This window comes from Thunnus thynnus, chromosome 12 (assembly GCF_963924715.1).
Source record: "Thunnus thynnus chromosome 12, fThuThy2.1, whole genome shotgun sequence".
In the NCBI taxonomy this organism is placed as follows: domain Eukaryota; kingdom Metazoa; phylum Chordata; class Actinopteri; order Scombriformes; family Scombridae; genus Thunnus; species Thunnus thynnus.
Genome location: NC_089528.1, coordinates 13,892,665 through 13,919,172, shown reverse-complemented (window position 1 = coordinate 13,919,172; position 26,508 = coordinate 13,892,665). Strand labels below are relative to the sequence as shown.

The window sequence follows — 26,508 nt, the reverse complement described above, 5'->3', positions numbered from 1 at the left end:
TTTTATTCATCAGTCATCCTATTGTCTGTCATACAGGTAGTTATACTTTTTTATTCAGTTTCTTTTCAGCTTTATTTTTATTGTGTTATCATTTTGTAATAATTCTCTCATTAAATCACTTTTAAATTTTTTTTTAGATGCAACATGTTATGGCTACAGGTGAGTTTGCTCTAATCTAATACAATAAGTGACTTCAATGACTTGTAGTTGTTTTTTTTGTTTGTTTGTTTTGTTTTGTTTTGTTTCCATCATCAATGAGACAAGTTAGATGGATGATAATGTTTTTCATTCATACATTGGTACAGTGAATTTCTATCTACATGATAACTGTATATTTCATCATAACAGATTTATGGCTCATAATACAGTATAACATCCTATTGTCTGAACTGTGGCCTCAAAACATTTAAAAATTGTAAGAAATCTGACCAAAACTTACTTCCTCAATGATATGGGCTCCGTCATTGAAAAACTACAGACATAAACCATATTGAAAAACTAAAGAAAATACCAGAGTAAGTATAGAAAATGACAAAAATCATGTAAATGTTGCTGCTGGTGGTTCAATGTTCTGGTAGTTTATAAATGCCAGTTAAGAAGAAGCCCCCCAGCTGACCAGTGAGTCAGTATGTGGATGTGATTCGAATGGTTCACCTCCAACATTTTCACCACACAGACACACTGCAGCTGACTGGAAGACCTGGAATTCATTAGACTGACTATAGATATGATTGATTAAATGATAATAACTGCTGAGGAGGTTTCCATCACCAGAGGGGCCACTGTAGATTAAAAACATCCCAGACAAGAAATCAATGCAACCATTAAATATGTTTCTTAGTGCTGAAACTTCTTTAACATTTTTATTTTTATTTTTTCTGTCTTTCTACAAAAAATCTGCTCTTGATGTTACTTAAGTTCATCTATGGAAATGGATTTATTTCTCAAATCTGAGTGTGGGATGGGATGTTTTGCAAGCATGTAAATTATATTTTGCAGAAAAATTAGTTTTACTAATTTGGATAACATAAAAATCAATTCAATAATAATAATTGTATTACATAGAATAATAATTATGCTTAAAATTTAACTACAAACAGTTGTATTTGTACATTTGTGGCATTTACCACTAAGACAAAATCACTATGATATTAAGTTTAAAGCATGTAGAAAATTCTCCAAATTAACTTAATTTTATCTTTTTTGATTAAAAAGTATAACAATAAGATTTCAAAATACATGATATTGGTGGCATTCAGTAGTAAGTTTATATTGGTGTCCTTTTGCTTTAATAATCTTCAGTATTTTTATTGTCTCAGAGTACTTTATAGTACATTACAACCTGTTGCTCTTTTCCTTATTGTATAAAAAAAATACCAAATCATACATTTTCTCTTTTTTCAGGATGTAATATTGTTTCAGTGACGTCTCCTTCAGCATCAACACTGAATGTGATTTGGAGCAGCTACACTGGAGCTTCAGTTTATTTGCTGGACTTGAGAGTTGTGAACTCTACCAGTATCGCCCCAGTGGTGGTGATGCAGTCTGCCCCCAGCACACAGAGGCTGATTCAGGGATTAAGACCAGGACATGTTTATCAAGTCACACTGAAGGTCTTTGAGTTTTACACTGTTGTGTGCACAGACACTGAAAACACCATGACAGGTACAGACAATTTAATAAAGAAGTCAACAGCTAAATAAATAAGAAGAATCCCATTGATGATATTAAATGCCTTATCTTACATTCCCACAGTGCCCGCCACATCTCAGATCACCTTCTCCAAAGCTGTTTCAAGTACGTCTATAAGGTTTGAGTGGTCCAGCGTGATTGGGGCGGACAGCTACAACTTGTTTGTGGAGGAGTTGTTTAGTTTTCCCGCAAAGAAATACAACTGGACCTTCACAACGCTGGGTGGACAGGTGGACGGCCTGACTCCCTCTACAACTTACAACTGTTACGTTTACTCCTCCAACAATGCTGGACGAGGTTCCAGAAGTAATATAAAGACAATCATGACGTGTAAGTCCACATAAGATGCTGGTTTCACTGGATTTTATTCAGAGGGGATCATTTATTTTATACAGAATTAGAAGCTTGGTACTCAGAAAGCTATTTAGCTGTAATTATGTGCAAGCAGATCTATGCTAAAAAAGTGATTTGTAATTTATACATTATATCAACACTTGTATTTTTATCCTAAAAGTGGTGCAGCCACCAACTGGTGTGAGTCTTGTACCAACGGGAAAGAGCACAGCGCGAGTAACATGGAACCCTGTGAGCAAAGTCCTGCTTTATCAAGTGAGTGTGAAAGACAATGACAACCTCAGCAACCCCCCAGTCATCAGAAACACTTCAACTACATCGATGGATATCAGTAATCTGGAGCCCTGCTCCACATACACAGTGGGAGTATCATCGGTCAACATCTTCTTGGTGCCTGGGGAGCCTTCTAATGTTACACACACTACCTCTAGTGAGTATTTGAGCAACAGAATCGATTTGTCTGATTAAATATATTCAAACTTAAACATTTATGTTCTGTTGATGTTGATGTTTGGGGTCCCACTGTTGTATGTGTCAAAATAATCATCGTAACTGCAAAATCAACCAATATGTAGAAAAGTATAGAAGTGGAAACCCTTCCCTTCACCACAAACTGATTTGATGAAGAAATACAGAAATTCCCATAATGCATTGGTATTGCACCAAATATTTCCTGATTTATACATATTATGGGCTGTGCATGAACACATATATTTGCAAAACTCATTCATGTATGAGTATGTGATCCTACATGACTTTACTTAAATCTGGGGTCAAATAGATGCCAGAGAGGTCAAATTTCTTATGAACAAACTGTTATAAAACTCCAACAACAGAAATCAAAATAGACTTATTTGGGAGTTGGGAGGACAATACTGTGTAAAAAAGTACTTTCAACAGTGATCCCACATATACAGCATTTGTATATCCACCTTATTTTACCATGTTTAACAGCTGGAGTCCCAAAACAGAAGTAGCAGACATCTGAAACATTTCATCAGTTCAAAACCAGGTTTAGAAGCAATTCTCAAAATCTGGGTAAAAAAGCAAATAATGTGTCATCTGTTTACATTTTTCTAACTCCTTCAGCCATAAACCCGGTGACGACCATCTCCGTGGACTACAGCTGCTCCAGCGGCATGGTGACAGTTACGTGGGATTTGGTGTTTGGGGCCAACTTGTACAGGGCCACAGCTGTCGACGGCACAGGCGCAGCGCTTAACTGTACATCAGCCTCCACCAGCTGCCAGATCACCAGGCTCAATTGTGGTGAGAAGTACCGAGTCCATGTCACGGCCATCTCTGATGACTGCGAGAGCACCTCCAATGCCTCCAGCTTGTTCGAGACAGGTGAGTGGAGCACCTGCTCGTGTGGAAAACTACAAACCTGCCTTTTATTTGTCTGCCATTACCTTTTTAAAGCCCTCCACCTTTCCCTGTGCCTCATCACATGCCTTTATGTTTCCCATACGCTAAACACCTTCTCATTTTACCTCAGGTGCCTCTCACTGTAACACACACGAACTCTTCTAGACATACTTTATCACAAACCTTTCCCATAAGTCTGTCCTGTGGGAAGCTGTGTAGGTTCCTCCTATTGTGTCCTGTGCTCTTTTCTCATGCTGGGAGGTGAAACACACCCTCCCATTAGTCACCAAGAACAGCCATCCAACACCAGCTAATCTTTACAGTCTATTGAAGTCAGGGGGTTATCTCAAAGGTCAGCTATAATATCAGTCTGGAAAGTGAAAAGGTCAAGGAGACACACACAAAGTCTGTCCAGGTAAATGATCTAGAGTCTAGCACACATGCCTGTTTATTCCTATGAATGCAAACAAAGAGGCAAATGACAAAGAGATCAAATGTGGACTTTCAAACACTAGACTTTTAAGCTAATACTATGCAATGTATGATTCAGTGGTTAATATGGCTTTTTTCTATCTATCAGTATCTATCTTTTTTCTCCTCATTCACCAACATTTGCTTAAATTTCCTCGTTATTTATTGTGATGTAATTCTCTAATTCACTGTCTCATTTCTTCAGTCCCCTGTGCTCCCGCCAATCCTCAGACCATTCACGATTGCTCCAGCAATGCAATCGTCTTTAGCTGGCAGCCCACCAACAATACCTTCTACTACGTGGCCACAGCTGTGGATGACACTGGCAAAGTGACTGAGTGCAGGACGCCAGACAACATGTGTTTCTTCACTAATACGGGCTGCGGTCAGTTCTACAAGTACTCTGTGTACGCCGTCAGCTCTGAATGTAACAGTGAAGTCACCCAACCTGAGTTCGTCCGGACCTGTGAGTAGGATTTAGTTTGGTTGGATGTATTAGTCATTATTAGGTTGTCTATAATTAGGTTGCTATAATTATGAACTCCAAACAGATTCCTCGTTTCAAGAAAATCAGTTTTAGTTTAAATTTAAATGTAATTATATATACTAATGTGGCATCTATCCAGTTTCTACTTGTGGGAAGAATATGAGAGCATCTTTCTGCCTGATTCTTTTCTTGATTTGTTGTCTTTTTTCTCCTCTTTCCTCCAGCTCCTTGTCTACCGACAAACATAAAGACAGCAGCAGAGTGTCACTCCGACATGTTGATCACAACCTGGGACTCTGCTGCTGGAGCACTTTCTTACACTGTTGAAGCACAGGGGAACACTGGAGAAACCTACAACTGCACATCTTCCTCCAACAGCTGCGCAGTGACCGGTGTGCCATGTGGAGAACACCTCAGTGTGTGGATTGTCGCCTCCAATGACAACTGCTCCACCGACAAGGTGCTGGGAGAGGTGGCTCAGACTGGTAAGTGGTAGAAGCTCTGTGAGATACTGTATGGTATCATGTTTAGTTGCTGAGATATGAGGCATATGATATTGCTGCTCTGAGTAGCAGGGTATACTCTGTTATAAGTTGTTTAATGAGAAACAAACCTTTCTCCCTCTCTCCAGTTCCCTGCACCCCCACCAATGTGTCAGCATCAGTCGACTGTAGCCAGGATTCTGCCAGAGTTAACTGGACGACGAGCATCGGTGCTATATTTTACATCGCAGTTGCGCAGGATACAGCTGGAAATTCATACAGCTGCAGTTCAATGGGCACCAACTGCTTGATGGAAGACCTGAAATGTGGACAGAACTACACTGCCAACGTAATCGCCACTAATCTCAAGTGCAACAGCACTGACAGCATGGAGGTCACCTTCATGACAGGTATGTCAGAGGGTTGGATTACATAAAAATTGGATGTGTCATCAGGAAAAAAGCACTGATTATTCATTTCTTTATAGTCTTCATAAAAATGCACTTTCCTATAACTTTGCCAAAGATTTACTGTACAATACTTTCCAACCAATTCCTCTCCCTCTTCTCCAGCGCCTTGTCCTCCGACCCACATCGAGGCGTTCAGAGACTGTGACGCCAACCATGCTCTGATAGTCTGGCAGAACCACCAGCCCACAGGCCTCTACACAGCAACCATAGAGGATCAGAGCGGAGTTCAACTCACCTGCACCAGCAACACTGTCAACAACTGTAAAATCACCTCTCTGCCCTGTGGAAGGAGATACAGCGTCACTGTCACCTACAATGATGGAAACTGCCCATCCACCTCGACACCTATCAGCATGGACTCAGGTACTGCACCTGTGTTGGGTCTGTATCTAAAAAGCCATATTAATCAGGATGTTAACCAGCAGTTCTTACCAATAATAAGAAAAACAGTCCAGAAAATTGGTTCAGACCTCGCAGCGAAAAGACAGTTGGAGAAAATCCAAACAAGAACCCAAAGAAACAAATACTTAAATTGAAACATCCTGAAAGCAAATATATGAATCAACTAAACTGGATCCAACATTTAGATCATCAAAAGCAGATATCAAGCTAAACTCCCTCACACAGGGGTTAACTGTAACTGAAAATGATCATGAAAATTATGAATGACTTATTATGTCTATGTTTTATCTCCTCTTCTTTTAGTGCCATGTGGTCCGGAGGATGTCCAGACCAGTGTGGCCTGTGTTACTGGTGAGCTGACGGTCACCTGGAACATCTCTGTCCCTGCGGAGAACTACACCACCATCATCTCCGGAGGGATGGGTCAGCCCCTTCACTGTAACTCTACAGAGACCCAATGCACCACGGCAGGGTTGACGTGTGGAAGCTCCTACACGGTGACAGTGTTCTCTGTCACCGGGACATGTTTCAGTCTGCCGAGTTCAGAGGTCACAGTGCAAACATGTGAGAGATGCCGATTTGTCATCATTAAGGATGTAGATACAGCAGCGGGAATTTCTTGAACTCAGTCTCAAACTTCTCCTTTTGTCTTTATTCCCCTTCAGTGCCATGTCCTCCCACCAACGTCACAGCTGTGCACACATGTCATCCAGATCCTGTTCCTGTGTCATGGGTGGCTAGCGACAGTGCCAAATACTACAGTGCGGTCGCTGTGAGCAGCTCAGGTCACAAATCTGAGTGCATGACCAATAAAACATCCTGCAGCTTCTCTGGACTCTTGTGTGGGGAGGTTTACACCATCGGTGTTGCAGGAGCAGATGACAATTGCACAGGCCAACAGGGCGACACTGTGTCTCTGTACACAGGTAACACAACAATCAATAATTAGTGGCTCAATTATAACTCGCATGGAAGTGGTTTTATTTCTGTTAAATTGTCATTACAGTCTCAGTCATAAAGACCTCATCAACCATGATTGATGAATCATTTGTTTCTTCCTCCAGAGCCATGTGTTCCCTCTAATGTGTCCAGCCAGCTGAGCTGCGTCGCTGGCACTGCTCAGCTATCCTGGGCCCCGAGTCCAAATGCTGTGAGCTATGCTGTGAAAGCCACCAGCTCTGGACAGACCCTTACCTGCAACAGCCCCAGTCCCAACTGCACACTGAGTGACCTGGTCTGTGACAGCATGTATGACATTGTTGTGACAGCCACTGACGGCACCTGTGTCAGCAGCTACAGCACCCCCTTCAGACAAGACCCAGGTATTGAGAGAGAGGGCCACTCACATGTGAACGTCAACATGACGTCTCTTTCAAATTTAATGTGAAAGGTAGAAGTGATCAGTGCACGCCAAGATTTTCCTCATATGTGCTGATTAAAAGTGACACCCAGCATAATTTTTCACTGTTTGCTTGTGAAAAATCCCATGTGTGATACAAATATTCATACTTTGGAATCTCACATGGGGAGTTTTGTAAATTTGATGTATTTGTTTTCATGATCAGCTGAAAGACATTTAACCTGTTTGGAAAAGAAATGATCTTAATGCTGATGTTGATATTGTGTTGAAATTTTAAGTTGTCAACAGCATCAGTGAGTTTGATTAGTTGTTCTGCTAGATGTTAAAAGCTAGAGCTGCAATGATTCATTCATTTGATAAAAAAAAAACAAGGAATCAGCAACTATTTTAATAATCAATTAATCATTTCAGTCATTTTTCAAGCAAAAATGCCAAAAGTTCTTTGGTTCCAGCTTCTCAAATGTGATGATTCTCTGTTTTTCTTTGTCATATGTGACTGTTAGACAGACAAAACATGCAAATTGAAGACATCACATGGGCTCAAAAACATTTTTCCCCTATTTCTTAACATTTCATTGACTAAACGATTAATTGATCGATTGAAAAAAAAATTGGCAGATTAATCGACAATGACAATAATCGTTTTTTTGTAACATAAAATGAGAAATCTTGGTGGTTATGCAAGGAGTTTTTGTCACTCATCACTCTGTCTTTAAATGTATCTGCCACAACCTGCATATAAAAATACAGATTATGTAACTGTAACAAAATACATTAAAGAAATAGTTTGACATTTTGGGAAATACGCTTATCTGATGAATTAAGAATGTGTGGATTTTGCTTATATCCACTTGCCTGCCAGTTTTTGACTCTGTCTCACTATTTTCTGTCTCTGTTAGTGCCGTGTGCTCCAGTGAATGTGAACACCAACTTGCTCTGTGGCACCAATGAATTAATGGTCAGCTGGAGTCTTGCCTCTGTGCCCTTCAACTACAGTGTCACTGCTGTGCCACTGACTGCAGATGTAAATTCAGTCACCTGCCACACTGACAGTGCTAACTGTACTCTGAGTGGCCTTCAGTGTGGACAGACTTATAATGTGTCTGTAAAAGCTTCCTCCGGCAACTGCAGTGGGGCGTACAGCATCCCGCAGACAGTTCAGACAGGTAATATACTAAATGTTGGTGATGAAAGGATAATAATGTCCATGAATATATTTTCAAACTTTGACAACAACTTTTTCACACACTGTGATGTCCTCCTCCAGCACCCTGCTCCCCTCAGAGCTTAACAGCAGTGACAAACTGTGGCACAAACTCCATTCTGGCCTCCTGGAACGCCTCTCTTGGAGCTACCTCATACAGAGCGACTGTCACAGGCCCTGACAGCTTCTCTGAAACCTGCTCCTCATCAAACCTCACATGTCCTTTCAGTGGCCTACAGTGTGCCAGTCAGTACACCGTCACAGTAACTTCCCAGAACAGCCAGTGCACCAGCTCTCCGAGTCAAATGGTCATGACTACAGGTAGTTTTCACATTTTTTTGTAGATTTTATGTAAGTGTTTTCTTGCATTAAAACACATAATGTAACACATATCTTCCATCTACCTCTTCCTCCAGGACCCTGTGACCCCGTCAATGTGACCAGTGTGCTCCAGTGTGGCACAGACACAGCTACAGTGTCCTGGGATGCTGCTGCCGGGGCCTTCGCCTACACTGTTCTCGCTCAAGAGCACAACTCTCAGCATCACTCTTCCTGCAGAAGCAAAACAACTTCCTGTCAGCTGAACTACCTGCACTGTGGAAAAGCATACAACCTGACTGTGCTGGCTGAGGATGCCACCTGTAACAGCACTAGAGGCACCAGGGCAGTCCTGATGACAGGTAGGAGGGAGGGAAGCTAGGAAGAATGAAGCTCAACTTTCGTGAACATTTTAATGTCTTTAGAAACAACTAACACATTTACTCTCCCTTTCTTCCTTCCCTCTCAGCTCCTTGCTCTCCTTCTATCCAGAGTAGCAACCTGATCTGTGGCACCAACTCCTCCTCTCTCTCATGGATGCCAGTGGCCGATGCCACAGGTTACATAGTTAATGCTACAGCTACAAGTGCTCACACAGTTTCGTGCAGCGCGTCTACTTCTATGTGTACGCTAACAGATCTTCTGTGTGGTGAGACCTACACAGCCACAATCACTGCACGGGGAAGCCAGTGTGATAGTGCACCTGGATCCAGCACTAACATCACCACAGGTGAGTGTGTGCATGGGTACCTGTGTTTGTAGAGGTGTGTGTGAGAAATCAATAAGTGTACGTATGTAAAGGAATCTTTTCTTACTTCCACCACTTACTGATCCCACATCTGTATCTGTTTTCTTTACAGCCCCTTGTTCTCCAGCTATCATATCTAAGCAGTACACCTGTGGCACCAACACAGCCTTGTTTAGCTGGACTGATCCTGTGGGACGCCTTGGCTTCTTGGCTCAGGTGGCTGGAGAGGGGTATTTGGATAGCTGCCAGACTACAAATACCAGTTGTGCGTTCCACAATCTGCCTTGTGGCTTGGATTTCAATATTACAGTCCAGGCTCAGGGAGCACAGTGCAACAGCACCCAAAGTGTCAGCGAATCCTTTGAATCAGGTAGTCTTTCCACTGATATGATGGTTATAAATTAGTGTGGGAGAATGAGAGCCAGGTCACTATGACCTGGACCGATGCCGAACATGTCAGCCCACCAAACAAACAGAAAACATCTGGAATATTGGGAAAGGGGTGAAGTACCCCCCCCACACACACATAGTGCAGAGACGCCCACTCACATTTGATCAAAGTCCAAAATAAGTGAAATTAAGAAATGTCCCCCCCTTCTTTAGGATTTGGGATAGCCAAAGAGTCTGGTAAACAGGATGAAACCTATCCACCCAACACACACACACACACAGCCTGTTTTCAGTATAAAAAGGCATGTCACATTCGGTAACGTTGCAAGATATCTCTGACTATGTTGTTAGTAGGGCCGCTGTGAATAAAGAGATTCCCCATCTGACACCTGTGTCTCAACCAACTGATTCCTCTTTGATCCACCTCTTTCTGCCACAACATTAGTCAAAAATCCTCCAAAAATGATGAACTGATAGTTACAGAGGTGTGGAAAACAGGCGGAATTAAAGAAATTGTTCAATATTTTGGGAAATATGAGAAATATATTTCTTGCCAAGAGTTAGATAAGAAGATTGATACCATTATCACATATGACTAAGGCTACAGCCACCGGCCGGTTAGCTTAGCTTAGCATAAAGACTGGAAACAGAGCTAGCTTGGCTCTGTCCAAAGGCAACAAACTCTGCCTACCAGCACATCTAAACTGAGTAATGAACTAATTGTCTTGTTTGTTTAATCTCTATAAAATGGCTAAGATATAGAAATACTGTTTTTATATACATATTTTTTAAAATTTTGAAACAATTAGACAAATAAGATATAATAGAATCTTATAGAGGTGCTGGTAGGCAGATTTTGTTACCTTTGGATAGAGCCAGGCTAGCTCTATCTATCCAGATTTGATTTTTTAGTTAACTGTACATATATATCCTCTTAATAGACACACACACATAGTTTATTTACACTCACATTTATCTACATTGGTATTCATATTTCTATTTATATTCTGCTTTTTTGAACACACATAGTCTTTATCATGTCTTATCATGTCAATATGCAAGCACATAGTACACTCCTACTACACAGAAATGTAAATTACTGTCCCTTTCTTACACTGTTATGTTTGTGTTTATGTTTGTTGTTTAATGTTCATGTTGATTGTTCTTTCTGTTGACATCTTGACCACATTGAATTCTTTATATTTGCTACTTGACAAATATATCTGATTCTGATTCTCCAGTCCCGTGTGCCCCGGAGAATGTCAGCGCCACTCTGGTGTGTTTCAGTCACTCAGCCCTGGTGTCATGGGCAGGAAGCCCCAGTGCTGTAGGATACAATGTGACAGCGACTGGCCAAGATGGACACACGCATCACTACCACACCAACACTACCAGCTTCCAAGTACCTGACATCCACTGCGGTGAAACCTACAGCATCGCTGTCACACCGTACTCTGAATCATGTGTTGGAACCCAAAGTGCAGCTTACAGCTTTAGAGCAGGTGCAGAAAGACATGAAGTTATATATCCACAACTCTACATTTGAGTTCAAAGAAAAAGATTGACAGTAAGACATTAAACCCTTTTCACTCCCTTTTCTCCAGGTCTTTGCCCTCCCAGTGACGTCATCGTGTCTCCAGCTTGCAAGGACAGCACTGTGTCTTGGTCCCATGTAACTGGGGCAGAGATGTACATAGCAACAGCAACTGCAGATGACGGACACAATCACACTTGCAGCTCTAACTATTCAAGCTCATGCAATTTCACTGACCTCCACTGTGGGGAAACCTACGCTGTCACTGTTGTAACTGTGGATAGGGGCTGCAGGAGCGAGCCAAGCTCAGCTGTGGAACTGAGAACAGGTGAGAGAAAACTGTAATGAGCAGCTTCTGACATGATATTTCTCTCTTAAGGAGGGTTTAATCAGAAGGAATGGCAAAAATATCAATACAGTAGTTTTCAACTTCCCTCTGTATTATCCTAGCTCTGTGTCCGCCTACTAACTTGACGGGCCAGGTCAGCTGTGATACCAGTACACTTACCCTCACATGGGACCACAGTCCAGTGCCTGGGGCCACCTACACCTTGCACACTGAGAGGATAGGCAGTACACTCCCTCCTTCAGTGCACACCACCGCTAATACCTCACACACATTGACCAACCTGCTGTGTGGACAGAGATATGCTTTCCGCATCGCAGCACTGGATGGAACCTGCCGCAGCAGCTACAGCCCGCCCATAGAAATAAGCACAGGTAAGGCGTGTTTCTATGGCAACGGCTGCAAGAGATTGACCTGCTGGAGTAGAAATCAAAAGACAACCGCTTCAACATGCGTTAAGTGTCAGTTTTCTTCCTCCTTCAGCTCCTTGTCAGCCCACAAACTTCACTGCTCGTATGGACTGTGGGACAAACAAAGGCAATTTCTCCTGGGCTGAGAGCAGTGGAGCAGATTTCTACACTGTCGAGGTGACAGGAGAGCACGGCCACGTAGCATCCTGTTCCTCCAATGACACCTCCTGTGCTGTAAAACTTCACTGTGGCCGCTCATACTCAGCTACGCTGGTGGCCTCCACAGAGAGCTGCAACAGCACTAAACACACTGATATTCAGTTTGACTCTGGTAAGATATGGAGACAGTGAACAGTTTATTTACTCATTTCAGACTCCTCAAATATCCTCATAACTCCTCTATATGGCTATACTGGCAGCACATTAGCTCACCTGTGATCAAACTCTCCCCCATAGCTCCTTGTCTCCCAGACGATGTTGTAGCAGAGTTAAAGTGTAACACCAACGTGATGACTGTGAGTTGGACACAGACCCCAGGCTCAGACAACTACACTGCCTGGGCCATCAGCACTGACGGACACAGAGCCTCCTGTAACTCGACATCCAACTCCTGCTCCATCTATGATCTGCGATGTGGTCAGGTCTATGAGGTGGCCGTCACCTCCTCCTCCATTCACTGCAAAATCATTGCGGGCTCCGACTACAAGGTTCAGTCTGGTGAGTGCAGCTCTTTCATCTTTATAACTTTAATATAAAATAAATATAAAACAAAATGGTGTTTGCTGAAGGATAAATGACTCTAATGGAGCATTTCTGCTTCTTTCAACTGCCTGTAGCTCCCTGTAAACCTGAGAACACCACTGTTGAGCAGAACTGCAGCTCCAACATCATGACAGTAAAGTGGAGCCAGAGCAGCACGACTCAGAACTACACGGTTAAAGCCACATCTGCTTCAGGTGTTAACTCCTCCTGTGACTCCACTGAGAGCAGCTGCTCCTTCCTGAACCTGAGCTGTGGTCAACTCTACTCTTTCACTGTGATGGGACACACCAATGTATGCATGAGCGAGATGAGCACCCCTATGGAGAAGCACACCGGTACAAAGAAATAAATTTACTTTGATGATTATTCCTTAAAAGAATAGTTTGATGTTTTGTTGAAGGTCACTTTTATTGTCTCCCTCAGGGGGAATTACTGCAACAACAACATAAGAACACATGTGCAGACATTGGCCTAAAAAAAGACCTAACCATTAACCCTAACCCTAAAAAATATACTTATTCATTTATTCTTACTTATTCACTGGGGAATATACTTACTCACTTTCTTGGTAAGACTTAGATGAGAAGATTGATACCACTGTTAGACATGAGAGTGTCTATATTCTCCTGTAATTCTCAGCAAGAAAGTGAAAAAGCACTTTATCCTAAATGTCTAACTTTCCTTTAAAGTATATTTAGTGTCTTCATCAGATATCAGACTTTCTGCCTCACTATAACTCTGACAACTCCTCTATTTTCACCTCTTTTCCTCACTTGTACCTCTCTTCCTGTCTAGCTCCATGTCCTCCCACCAATGTATCCACTGAAATGAACTGTACCACACGTAAAGCTCTGGTCAGCTGGAACACAGCTGCTGCAGCCACAGCCTACAGCGTCCAGGCAACTTCCATTAATGGATACAACTCCTCCTGCAGTGGGATGGGCACATCCTGTAACCTAAACAACCTGGTCTGTGGACAAGAATACTCTGTTGTTGTGGAGGCAATGAATACTGGCTGTCCTGGTCCTGCCAGTGCCCCAGCCAGGCTCACTACAGGTGAGTATTATTCAAACCTATTAACTATTAACTATTAATACTTTTAAAAATACTTTTAAAATACAGCTTACCCCTGTTTTCCCACTGAAATAGCTTTAGGATTGAGAAAATCTTTGTCATCTTGTTCCAGCTCTTCAGTGAAGCTACAGAATACTATGTTGTTTACACTGAGTGACTTCAAATCCAACAGTCCAAACCCAATACAGTTTTTTTTATGGATGCACCATTTCAGCAAATGGAAATATCTGAGATCACTTCTGCATAATTTTACACACATTTCCCCCAAATTTACACACATATGAAATATAAATGACATATTTGTTATGTCCACTTAAATTTGAATTCCAGTTTTGTGGGTTTGAGCAATGTTTGGCTGCAAAGTGAGTATGACTGGTCTACTTGGCAGTTTTGGCTTAGGGAGTCACATTAACCCAGTTAACACCCAGTGATGGTAATTATCTACTTTGAAAAAATCTCTATAGTGTTGATAATTTCGTTAAGAATGAGGCAAGGAAACTTTAATTTCCTCTTGTAGGACATCAGTACAGATTTAATAAAAAGAAAAGAAAATTATGCCATTGACCAAATTTGTGCTTATGTAACCATAAAACAATAATGAAATTAATGTATCATATAAAATAACAATTTTATAGATGGAGAATAGCTCACTACATGTATATATTGTGTATGAGATCTGCTATAGTATCACTTATGTTGTTGAGGTATTTTGCTTGAACAAAACTAAAACTAAATTGACCTTTTTCTCCCTCCAGAGCCCTGTGTTCCCACAAATCTCTCTGTCCACTACAACGTGAGTGCTGCCCAGGTGCTGTGGGATGCAGCAAGTGGCGCCAGATCCTACTCTGTCCAGGCTGTGACTGAGCAAGGCTTGACAGTCACTTGTAACACCACCAACACCAGCTGCTTCCTGAATGGCCTGCAGTGTAGTCAAATCTACAACGTCACTGTGACAGCACACAACCTGGCCTGCGACAGTTTGATGTCTGAGACCAAACACCTCATGACAGGTTTGTTACCTAATCAGGAAGAGACATATGTGAAAATATTTACAGCTATGGCTTTTTTTTCTCATAATACATGTGTGTGTTTTCCCCTCATTCAGAGCCCTGCCCACCCACCAACATTCAGGCCAACATGGTGTGTGAACAACTTACTGCGACCGCTTCCTGGGACCAGAGCGACCTCGCTGTGGGTTACGTCGCCTACTTTGACGACCAAAATGGCCACTTAACTTCCTGTGTTGGCACAGATGCAGATACCAGCTGTGTTGTCTCAGGACTGATGTGTGGCACAGTGTACAACATGTGGGTCAAAGCTCTGGGACAGCGGTACAACAGCTCTGACAGCACAGTGACCTCTCTTACATCAGGTATAGACATACTTAATATATATAGACTTGCACATATTACATACATCTTCTAATGCATACAGACACCAGTACAATCACCTACGCAAGCACCAGCATCTTTAAAGGCAGTGATGTTTAATTTTCCAACTGTACTCCAGCTAGCCGACGATGACCCCTTAATTATTAAGTAATGATGCAGACTAAAGCCACTATGTGTAGGACTTGTTCCCATGCTAAATCCATAATATTATCAAAAAAATCACTGTGGCAGACTATCGAAATGCTTTGAAACATGCTACAATTACACAAAAATGTTTGGACCAGATAACCATCTTGTATATTATGTGAGTTTTCCCAAATCTAATGTGTGTGTTTTGTGTTTTTTTTCCCATTGTCGTAAGTCACATTGTTCTTGCACACTGAGTCAGAGTTGGTTTGCATTCTTGGCACTACCACTTGTCCTATTAATTGAGAGAAGAACAAGTTGACATTGGTGTTGCATTTCTGCTGTTTACATCATGTTTCTCTTGTTTCAACTCATAATCCGGGGTTGCCAATTGCTCCTAGTGAAGGAATTTCAGTTTTTCTGGGTTTTATTCACACACATTGGGAAGTTTAATTGTGGTTGTGTGGGGATTGTATCAGACTAGATCAGATTTATCAATAACCAACGTACATTAATTATTGTTGGCCTCTGAAATTGATTTAAAAATGAATAAATACAGTATATTCCTGATCTACTTACAGTAGCTGGTGCAGCCTTATCCAGGTCCACACATACAGTATGTTGGATTAATTTGTGCATGGATGTTCACCCTTGACCCTTGGTGTTTGGGAACAATATATAGTGAAGAGAATCTAAACCCTTAAAGCCCCACTTAGTAGCGAAATGGAAAATGGAGCTGAATGAAGACTGTGAGATGCAGTTGAAAGCTCTAAATCATTAATAAGTGAATCTGTGGGCTTTGATTCTCTTCACCATAGATTGTTAGGTCAGTTTGTCTCTTTAGTATCTGATTGTCAGACTGGATCATTATCAAAAGACACTCGCAGCTGTAAATGTTGAGTCATATTCTTTTTAACCCCGTAGGGCCTTGCCAGCCGAACGGCATCGAAGCTGTAATGGATTGTGAGACCCGCTCTTCTACCGTATCCTGGCAACCCAGCGTTGGAGCTGTGTCCTATGTTTCTGAGCTAACAGCTTTGTCGGGCCACACCGCCAGCTGCACCGCCAACTACACCAACTGTCAGCTGACGTCTCTGCAGTGCGGAGAGGAATACAACGTCACTGTAAAGGCTGTGGGAGAAACCTGCAACAGCACCGGCCAAATGGCAGGATACTTCACCACAGGTAAAGTATCTGTGTGTGTAAATTTTGTGTCTTAAATGTGGCTGACCAACCATTTGTAATTTCTTTCACACTGAATGTAACCACCCCTTTTGTTAACCTTTTCTCCCTCCAGAGCCCTGTGCTCCCATGAATCTCTCTGTCAACTACAATGTGGGCAGTGCTCAGGTGTTGTGGGGTGCAACAAAAGGTGCCAAATCCTACTCTGTACAGGCTGTGACTGACCAGGGTTTGACAGTCACCTGTAACACCACCAACAACACCCACTGCTCCCTGACTGGCTTGCAGTGTAGTCAGATCTACAACGTCACTGTGGCTGCATACAACCTGGCCTGCAACAACTCTGTGACCTCTGAAACTTACCACGTCATGACAGGTCAGTCACCTGATCAGAAAGGAATGTGTAATTAAACTATTTCACTTTATACTGATATAGGCCTGTATGGGTATACTTAAATGTGTATGCTTTCCCTTCATTCAGAGCCCTGCCCACCCACCAACATTCAGGCCAATGTGGCGTGTGAACAACTTACATCGACTGTTTCTTGGGAGCAGAGCGACCTCGCTGTGGGTTACGTCGCCTACTTTGACAACCAAAATGGCCACTTAACTTCCTGTAGTGGCACAGACACAGAAACCAGCTGTGTTGTCTCAGGACTGATGTGTGGCACAGTGTACAACGTGTGGGTAAAAGCTCTGGGACAGCGGTACAACAGCTCTGACAGCACAGTGATCTCTCTTACATCAGGTACAGACATACTAAATATATATAGATTTGCACATATTAAATACACTTTTCTAAGTTTTACTTCTGCCTGTTCTTAAACATACTCATGCTCTTTCCCCAGCTCCGTGCCTGCCAACAGAGGTAGAGGTAGAGGTCGACTGTAACAGCGAGGGTGCTGCTGTGGTGTCTTGGAACGCTACTTATGGTGCAGCAAACTTTTCCCTGACAGCCATTGTCAGTGGAAGTCTTCAGACCTTGTGTACAACTCAGCAGAACAGCTGTAATGTGACAGATTTAAATTGTGGGGAAACCTACAACCTCAGCCTCACCGCCAGCAACAAGCAGTGCAGCCTCACAGCACCGACGCATGCTAACCTCACCACACGTCAGTCGTCTGTCAAAATCCTCACACATCATGTTAGTTTGGGTTTTTTTTCTTCAAGGTTTGACTGTTATTCTTCAACAAATCCTTTCCTCAGGTCCGTGTCCCCCTCAGCGTGTGGCTGTTGACCTGCAGTGCGGCTCCCGTACTGCTGTCCTGTCCTGGGAGGAGAGGTCTGATGTTGAACTCTACAAAGCAGGAGCTGTCAAGGCATCAGGAGGGGAGGTGCAGATGTGTAACTCTACAGGCTCTACCTGTCAGTTCCCTGGTCTCACCTGCGGAGAGATGTACAACTTTACTGTCGCAGCACACACTGAAGGCTGCTGCAGCAAGGCCAGTCACACAGTGTTCATCCAGACAGGTACCGCAGATGCTAAAAGGTTCCTGTTTGTATATGTCTTACTCAGGGGTAGAAAGTAACTAATTACATTTACACTTAGGTATAACTTTGTGACATTTCTCTTATACTGGTATTTTCCATATTTTCATTTAAGAAATATGTATCTTTTACTCCTCTAAATATATTTTGGCAGCTACAGAGCAGAAATGATCAAATGATCAAAATCATTGCAGATTTTTTTTTTATCAATCTACTAATTGTTTAATGGACTAATAAGTTCAGCTCTTGTAGAAATTCTACTGAAGTAAAGAGTCTGAGTGCTTCTATTGTATCGTACCACTTGCCCTATTCCTCTCTGACAATCATCTTTATGGTTTCTCTCTCATTTTTGCTGTTTTTCTTTTCTTTTGCTCCTCTCAGAGCCTTGCCAGCCTGTCATTGTGTCTGCTCAGGCGTTCTGTCACAGCGAGGAGGTCCAGATCTCCTGGCACCGGGCAAGTGGTGTAGTGAATTACCTAATTACAGCCACAGGAAGCCTCGGATATGTTGAGAGCTACAATACGACCCAGATGCTTCTGTCTGCTGCTCTGCCGTGCGGACAGAACTACAGTGTGACTGTACAAGGACAAGGCAGCGAGTGTGACAGCATCCCCAGCAGCCCTGCCTTCCTCAAAACTAGTACGATCTCACATCTTACACCACAATCCATGCGAACATTAAAGAGTGTTGTTCTTCTCTGCATGTGTATCACATCCACTCTCCATCCTCAGCTCCATGTGTCCCTCGTGATGTGACCACCTACGTGCAGTGTGAGTTCAACATGGGATCTGTTAGCTGGGGGCCCAGTGATGGCGCTGAAACATATGTTGCCGTAGCTACTGGACTTGATGGACACACCCACCAGTGTCTCACTAACACCACCTCCTGCACCTGGGAGGACCTGCACTGCGGGGAGGAGTACACTGTTGTAGTGAGAGCAAAAGTTGACAACTGCACCAGTCTGCCCAGCAACAGCTCTGTCATCCATATGGGTAATTACATTTTGTCACGTGAAGTGCTGTAAGAATAAACTTACAAGTGCTTGGATTTCCAGAATCACTGAAATTATCTGTTGTGGATGAAGATTTCTGATACAGCATATCCATTATCTTTGTTTTTATTTCAGATCCCTGTGTGCCCCGGAATTTGGTTACCTCTGTGAACTGCGATATGAAATTCGTTTCCCTGAGCTGGGATGCCAGTAATGGGACAAACTTGTACATGGTCTCCGCTGAGGGAGGGTACGGATCAATTGGGCTCACCACTAATGTCACCACGGCGTACTTCTCTGAGTTCATCTGCGGACAAAACTACAGCCTCACAGTCACACCTCATAACCAGCACTGTCCAGGCCACCCCAGTGCACCTGCTTCCATACAGACATGTAGGTTACACACCTCTGACATGCACAGTATTCATATCAAAGAGTCAGATATGAGTTTGGCTCATATGTAGATGCAAACAGATGAAGAAATAACTGAAATATAACAGTAGATGTAAGCTGAAACTAAATTAACTTGTATGTCTTTTCCCTTTAGGGCCGTGCCCGCCTGCAGGAGTTTCTACCATGCAGGACTGCCTCTCCAGCATCGTCATGGTAACCTGGCAGCCCAGTAATGGGACAGACTACTACACGGCCACCATGCAGACTGACTCTGGCATCTCAAACGTGTGCATGTCCGACTCTGATAAATGCAGCGTTCCTGGTCTGAACTGTGGGCACAATTTCTCTGTGTCCGTCACAGCTTCTAACCAGCAGTGTAATGTCACCTCCAGTCTAACTACCAGTCTGCAGTCAGGTGAGGGATAAATGGTTGTCAGAAGGGAATATATATGCAGTATGTCATTGTTAATAACATAACATAACAAAGTTTCATAAAACACAATCTTATCATAAATGTGCTAAAACATGTGGGCACTTCCTAAGACAGCAGATTAGTTACTAACTCAAGAACTATGTGATATAATTTTTTATTTCTCCTGTTTTTCATTCCTGTTCATATTATTCAGATGATTTCTTTCTGTTAAAAATGGCTGGAAGACACTGTATGAAAACCTCAAACAAAATGGAACAGGGACGGCTTTTAACAGCGAATAAAACAGCTTTTTTTAAAAAAAAAAAAAAAAAAAAAGAATGTCATACTTTCCAGGGGACCAATTATGTGAAAAGAAGTTTCTTTCAGACCCTTTATTATGACTTTTCAAGAAGATTTCTATACTCCATAACTTTTGGCAGAAACTTGACTGTTTATAGATGATAATGTTTCATTGAAACGTTCAGATTTATTATTTATATATCCCAAATATATATATTGCAGAGAATATCAATTATTGCCATATTTAATACATAGAGTGTAAAATATTACTATATATTTTCAGTGTATTTACCATGGCCAAAAACAATTATTTATGTCCATTATATTTTTGTATTATATTATTGAACAATAATGATGATGTATTTGCTAAATAATGTATATTTTTCAAATATACATTATTTATTCAAATCCACAGCAATTTGTAATATATTGCTCTATATTTTACAATATCAATAAACATTAGTACAGTACAAGATAAATTCACAGATAATTTAACTTGAAGTAAGATGACTGAGATTTAAAGGCACAAAATTGAGTGTCTGACTTATTTTTGGGATGAACTATTCCTTTACTACCCATGAAGATATTCTAAACTGTAATTTTCAGCAGCCCATAATCACTTGAACAATTGCTTTACTTGAATTCACCAACTTGATGACGTTTTTACTCATGTACTCACTCCTACCTTCTTGTTTATCTGCAGTGCCATGTGTTCCCACTAACGTCTCAGCGGTGATGGACTGTGCCAACAACACTGCTGTTGTGTCCTGGTCTGCCAGTCTGGGTGCTGTACAGTACTCAGTGACAGCCTACAGTAGTCATAGCAACGCCAGCTGCCAGACCTCTGACCTCACCTGTAATCTTGACAACCTCACATGTGGCAGCCGCTACACTGTTCAAGTAGTCGCGATGGATGACAACTGCTCAAGTATCCCCAGCCAGGCTCTGGTGTTCAGCTCAGGTAAGTTATACTCATATGATGGATATACCAAACATTTCAACTTGAAATTTGAAGCTAAGTAATCAAATTACTTTCCTTACTCCCAGCCGCCTGCCCACCTCAGAACCTGAGTTCCCAGGTCAACTGCTTGTCAAATGATGTGACGATTTCTTGGGATGCCACCAGAGAAGCGGAGTACTTTTTGGTTTCAGTAACTCCAGAAAACGGAGGAAGCAGCGAGTCATGTAACACCACAAACACGGCATGCTCTGTCAGCAATCTGACCTGTGGAAATACGTTCACTGTTGAAGTCACGTCTGTCAGAGGAGACTGCCGCAGCCAGCACAGCCAAACCCACATCATCATGGCAGGTATGAAAACTGTAAAAATCCATCCAACCATCCATCCATCCATCCAGTCACCAACTTAATATTCATGTCTTCTTTCCAGCTCCCTGCCAGCCTCAGGGAATTAGAGGCAACCTTGACTGTGTGACCAACTCAGCCTGGATATCGTGGGATGCTGCCCCAGGGGCGGACAGCTACACTGTGTCAGCAGTAGGTGGAGAGGACTACACAGCCAACTGCACCACTTCCACAAACACTACCTGCGAGGTGGAAGGCCTGGCATGCGGTGTACTCTATAACTTCAGTGTTGTTGCTAAAAACAGCGAGTGTGAGAGTCAGCCCAGTGCCACCATCGAACTGCAGACAGGTAACACATTTCTGTCTTTGTGAAAGAAATACTTCTCTGCTATTTTTCATTCAAAATAAATATTCCACTTTTGAGTAAAACATAAAAACCATACATGCTACAGTGTTAAGTACTGAAATCTGTCTCTTCCTGCAGCCCCCTGCTCCCTCTCTGGTATCACAGCCTTCCCTCAGTGCCACAACTCCTCCATCCTTGTTGTCTGGGATCTCATGGAGGGCAGAGAGGGAAACACAGTGTACACTGCCACAGCTGAAGCTAGTGACCACACCTACCTGTCCTGCAATAACACTGGCACCAGCTGCTCCCTGCACGGAGCACGATGTGACCTCCATTACACCATCATTGTTGCTGCATCATCAGACCAGTGCAGCAGTTTGAGGAGTCCACCTTACAGAATTAGCATGGGTACATAGTTAATTTCATTTGTTTTGTGCAGAGCACTATAAAACATTTTTTAAAATATTGATTAAGAAGACTGTATAGAGTGGATTGGTTATTTTTACAACAGGGTGACTGAAAAAACAAGAGTGTAATCTATCAATACGTGTACGTGTTCATAAACATCTAACTTTTCATAGAATTCAGCATCTGTAAAATTTCTACATACCACTAACATCTCACTTGTGTTAAATGGAGCCATGTTTGCAACCCCTTGCACGAGTTGTAAGCATTTCTACTAATAGGGATCCAAGAGTGATTTCTCCTTATTGGCTTGTTTCAGATAATTAATAGTTAAGAGGCCAAAAGAGGAAAAAAAACCCAACATTTCCCAAGAAAAATGCAAAGTTCAGAGAAAATGCCAAAAAAAAGGAAAAAAGAATGTAAATTCATGAAGAAGAACTTTGTTTTTTCCTCTTTCCTGTAGCACAAATCATCTCACAACTTCACAAATTTATCTTGATAAATCCCAATAATGTTAACCACTAGTATAGATGATAAAGTATTTTAAAATCTCATCAGAAAACCTTGGTAATTGATTCCAAGCTGACTAACGCTGACTTTTCTTGCTCTTTGCAGAGCCCTGTCCACCCAGAGATGTGATGGTCAACGCCTCCTGTGAGGACCACAGCGCCCTAGTGTCCTGGACCAGCTCTCCAGTTGCTGAAACCTACCATGTTGTTGCTATGGGTGCAGATGGACACGTGCATACTTGCAACACCACCTCCAGTAACTGCAGCCTATCAGAGCTCCACTGTGACCAGCAGTATACAGTATTTGTGACTGCGAGCCATGAGAACTGCTCCAGCAAGGCCAGTCAAAATGCAACACTCAACACAGGTATTTGTCCCTTATGTGCTTTATACACACAAGTGATTTAATGTCCAAGAGACACAGCATGACTAAAAAATACTGGATTCAGCACTTTGATGAGGAGTTATGAAGAGTTTTTCTTTCTGTCCAGGTCCCTGCCAGCCAGATGGTATCTCGGTTACGTTCCACTGTAACAATCAGTCTGCACTGCTCTCATGGATGCGCAGAGATAATGCTGTAGACTACTATGGCTGTGCACAAGCAGAGAACGGAGACATGCTGTACTGTCACAGCACTAATCCCACCTGCATTATCGAGGGTCTTGATTGTGGAACAGTCTACAATTTCTCTGTCCAGGCCTCAGATGGGACATGCAACAGCTCCTTCAGTGACCCATTGCAGAGCGGAGCAGGTAGCCTATAGGTGACGCATGCAAAGATGGAAATTTGTGGCTTTGGCTTGTGTCTGAACTTCCCGTCTCTCCCTCAGCTCCTTGTCCTCCAGATGCCATACAGGTACAGCTGATGCCGATGCAGACGGAGATCCAGGTAATGCATTTCAGCTGGACGCAGATCACCTGCAGGGACACCGAGTACATACTGAAGTTAACGGGAAGTCTTCTGGGAGACAGCCAGGCCCAGTTTGATCTCTCTTCCTACTGGACAAACAGGACGTACTTTGAGATTCCCCTCCCCTGTGGTTCGTCCTATGTTGCTACAGTGGAGAGCAGGAATGCTGCTGGCACCAGTGATCCATCAGTGCCTCTTAATAAAACAACAGGTAGATTACACTTTGGATTCAAGCTACTGTTCAAACATGGTTTTACATTTTACACTACTGTCACACAATTGTTAGGTTCTTTTAAAAATCCAGCATGAATTTCCACTGTTAAAAAATACAACGCATGCATCGTGACAGTTCAGGAATTTTATTCACAAGTATTTAAAACAGGGCGAAAAATTAGTTATGTTAAAAGAAGCTTGTGGAAACCAAGAATATTTAAAATGGAATAAAAAAAAGTCCTTAAAATGTCTGTTCCAATGGTGAGGGCCAATAAATAGGTAAGGGAAGGGGGATACTCAAGTTCTCTGTGACACGAGGAGAAAGGAAGTCCTGCAGTGGTTGGCTCCTCTGCTCCAGCCACGCCGCTTCTTCCGGGACCTTGTATACGAAGCCGCTGTAGGAGGAGGAAAATAAATATCCTCAATCAAGTGACATATGACTACCACTAGCACACACACACCCTCAGAGTGGCCCGTTTCACATTCTGTTACTTATCATAATAGTGCGCGTTGAACCAAGTCTCCGTCGTCGGCGCCTGGTTCGTCCCGCTGTGGTCTGTCTGCTTCTTCGTCCCAGCTGTACCTTTCATCCGGTGTACCCACGCTGCTTCAATGGGTAGTCTCGGTCCTCAGGTTCCCACGACCTACTGCAACCTATTTTCTGTGGAGCGAACCCTCTCACATCCGTCGCTCCCCATGTCTCCAAGTTTCACTTTTCTTCCCTTGCTTGTCCACCTCCGTTCACCTCTCACACTCAGCCAAAAGTCAAGGAACTCAGTCCAGACCGCCAATCCTGAGTGAAGGGGTGTGTGTCATCCAATCACTCACCGGTGTTCTCATATAAAAAAGCATGCAGGGCAACTCACTAAAACCAGATGCATATAATAAAAATAAGACATGCAAAATATAAGATCAAGTATGACTACAATTATGTCTCACTTTGACACTACAATATTTGTTTGTTGCTTATGTCATAAATATATAATGTCATAGAGAAATTTTAAGTTAGAGATGCTTTAAGTAACCACAACACTCTCATTTCTCTTCATCCAGCTCCTTGTCCACCATCAGGTGTGGTGTACAGCGGTAACAGGTCCTTCGCCACAGTTTCGTGGAACGCCTCAGTGTTTGCCACCACCTACACTGTGTACGACAACCGGGTTTCGCCTGAGGCTCAGCTGTGCAGCACCGCAGGGCTGTCCTGCTCTCTGTCCAACATCACTACCACAAACCTGGTGATCACAGCCAGCAATGCAGCTGGAGAAAGTGAAGCAAAAAGTATCACAAATGGTAGGAATGCATGGAGACGATGCTGTGACCCTGTATGAATATCTAAATTAAAAGACATGTTTGTTTGTTTTTTTACAAAATAACTGATGAAGCTTTCTCTTTAGTGATTACACAAGGACGAAGGAGAAGAGATCTCAGTGAAAAAATGCCAGATAATGGTGAGTTGTATAATATTGAAGCCTTCATATTTTATATCTGCACAAAGCTCTGAAGCACTTGTGGGTGATTTAAGCTGAGTAAAGTATTCATACATGAAATCATTAAACAAAAAAAGCAGCACTAATTGTTGCAGTGATTTTTGAAAAGTGAGAGTACTGAGGGCTTTTAATGACTCACTGTTTCACAGCTAATTGGAAGCCATGCTTTGTATTTGCTTTCATGCAATCTTCACATTCTTTCCTCATTATTTCATTTATTAGATGTTTTTCTCAATCTGTATGAGACATAAAAAATCCTCCATGACCATTTTCACAACTGTGGCTTGTTTTTCTCCCAACAGGAGGCTTCTCAGCTCCCGTGCTGGACGTCACACAGGCGATGTCAACAGTTATTTTTGTTGAGTGGTCTCAAGTAGACACCGCATCCCATTACAGCCTGATTATCAGGCCGCAGGGAAGCTCCCATGAGCCACAGGAGCTAACGGTGTTCGGGGAAAGCATCATTCTCACTGACCTGAGCCCCAGCTCCACTTACTGTTTCTCTGTGTCGGCCAGGAATGCGACCACTAGAGGACCGGAGTCCGAGCCTGTGTGTGTGCAAACTGGACAGGGGCTCCCCCAGTAGAAAAACACTCATGTAGACTGAGTGAGACGTCTACGCAACACTCCCGACTAGAATGTGATGATCTTTCTGTCAACCTTTGCCAAATCTTTTCCTTATTACTCATAAAGCACAATAGTTTTAGATCTGATAGAGTATGAGGGTTTGTGTGGGTACCTCTGACATTTGCATTTCTATTAGTTTATCCTAAACTGCAACTGTTGACTTAATCTAGCCACACATAACAAATAAAGGGTATTCGTGTACTTTACAAAACCCTAATGTGATTTAGAAGGTTGACAGGTCAGGCTGTGATTGTACCCTTGATTGAGATACATGTTTTGTCTATTGTTGGTTGAGGTGATATATTTTGTACCTAGGGCTTTGTTCCTCCTGCTTTTTATGTTTTATTCACTTTTGTAAATTATATATTAGTCATCCTAAAAAGGTAATATATCAGGAAGTGTTTTACATGTCCAGAGTATTTACTGTCATTTCTAAATGTATATTTAATAAGAAAAGTATTTTCAGACTACATTCTAATAAAAGTGTCAAAAATATTGTTTGCATTCAGCCTTTGTGTTTCCATGAAATTGCTATTTTCCTTTTTCTATAGT

The 26,508-nt window shown here is 42.4% G+C and overlaps 1 protein-coding gene across 1 annotated transcript; it reads left to right on the top strand.

Annotated features, from left to right (window-relative positions):
- The first annotated feature begins 1,538 nt into the window (after positions 1-1,538).
- LOC137193499 (mucin-4-like) lies at positions 1,539-26,474 on the top strand. Its single transcript, XM_067604715.1, has 45 exons — positions 1,539-1,665; positions 1,756-1,998; positions 2,207-2,476; positions 3,136-3,396; positions 4,091-4,351; positions 4,597-4,857; positions 5,004-5,264; positions 5,427-5,687; positions 6,030-6,290; positions 6,392-6,652; positions 6,791-7,048; positions 7,986-8,252; positions 8,354-8,611; positions 8,707-8,970; positions 9,078-9,167; positions 9,246-9,338; positions 9,484-9,726; positions 10,988-11,248; positions 11,351-11,608; positions 11,731-12,000; positions 12,110-12,367; positions 12,493-12,753; positions 12,873-13,133; positions 13,594-13,854; positions 14,628-14,882; positions 14,978-15,244; positions 16,314-16,574; positions 16,687-16,947; positions 17,053-17,319; positions 17,420-17,683; positions 17,778-18,041; positions 18,441-18,698; positions 18,791-19,051; positions 19,186-19,443; positions 19,598-19,858; positions 20,859-21,116; positions 21,203-21,466; positions 21,546-21,809; positions 21,945-22,214; positions 22,827-23,087; positions 23,212-23,472; positions 23,550-23,840; positions 24,896-25,132; positions 25,237-25,290; positions 25,632-26,474. Exons 1-45 carry the CDS (start codon positions 1,539-1,541, stop codon positions 25,913-25,915), a joined length of 11,091 nt encoding a protein of 3,696 aa, XP_067460816.1. The 3' UTR covers positions 25,916-26,474.
- The last annotated feature ends 34 nt before the right edge of the window (positions 26,475-26,508 follow it).

What these genes read in the sequence shown, in the direction of transcription:
- LOC137193499 (XM_067604715.1), top strand. Translation starts at nt 1,539, where the DNA reads ATGCAGTCTGCCCCCAGCACACAGAGGCTGATTCAGGGATTAAGACCA. An exon ending in GGAGGTCACCTTCATGACAG is followed by an intron (nt 5,265 to 5,426) that starts GTATGTCAGAGG and finishes CCTCTTCTCCAG; the next exon opens with CGCCTTGTCCTCCGACCCAC. An exon ending in GACCAAACACCTCATGACAG is followed by an intron (nt 14,883 to 14,977) that starts GTTTGTTACCTA and finishes CCCCTCATTCAG; the next exon opens with AGCCCTGCCCACCCACCAAC.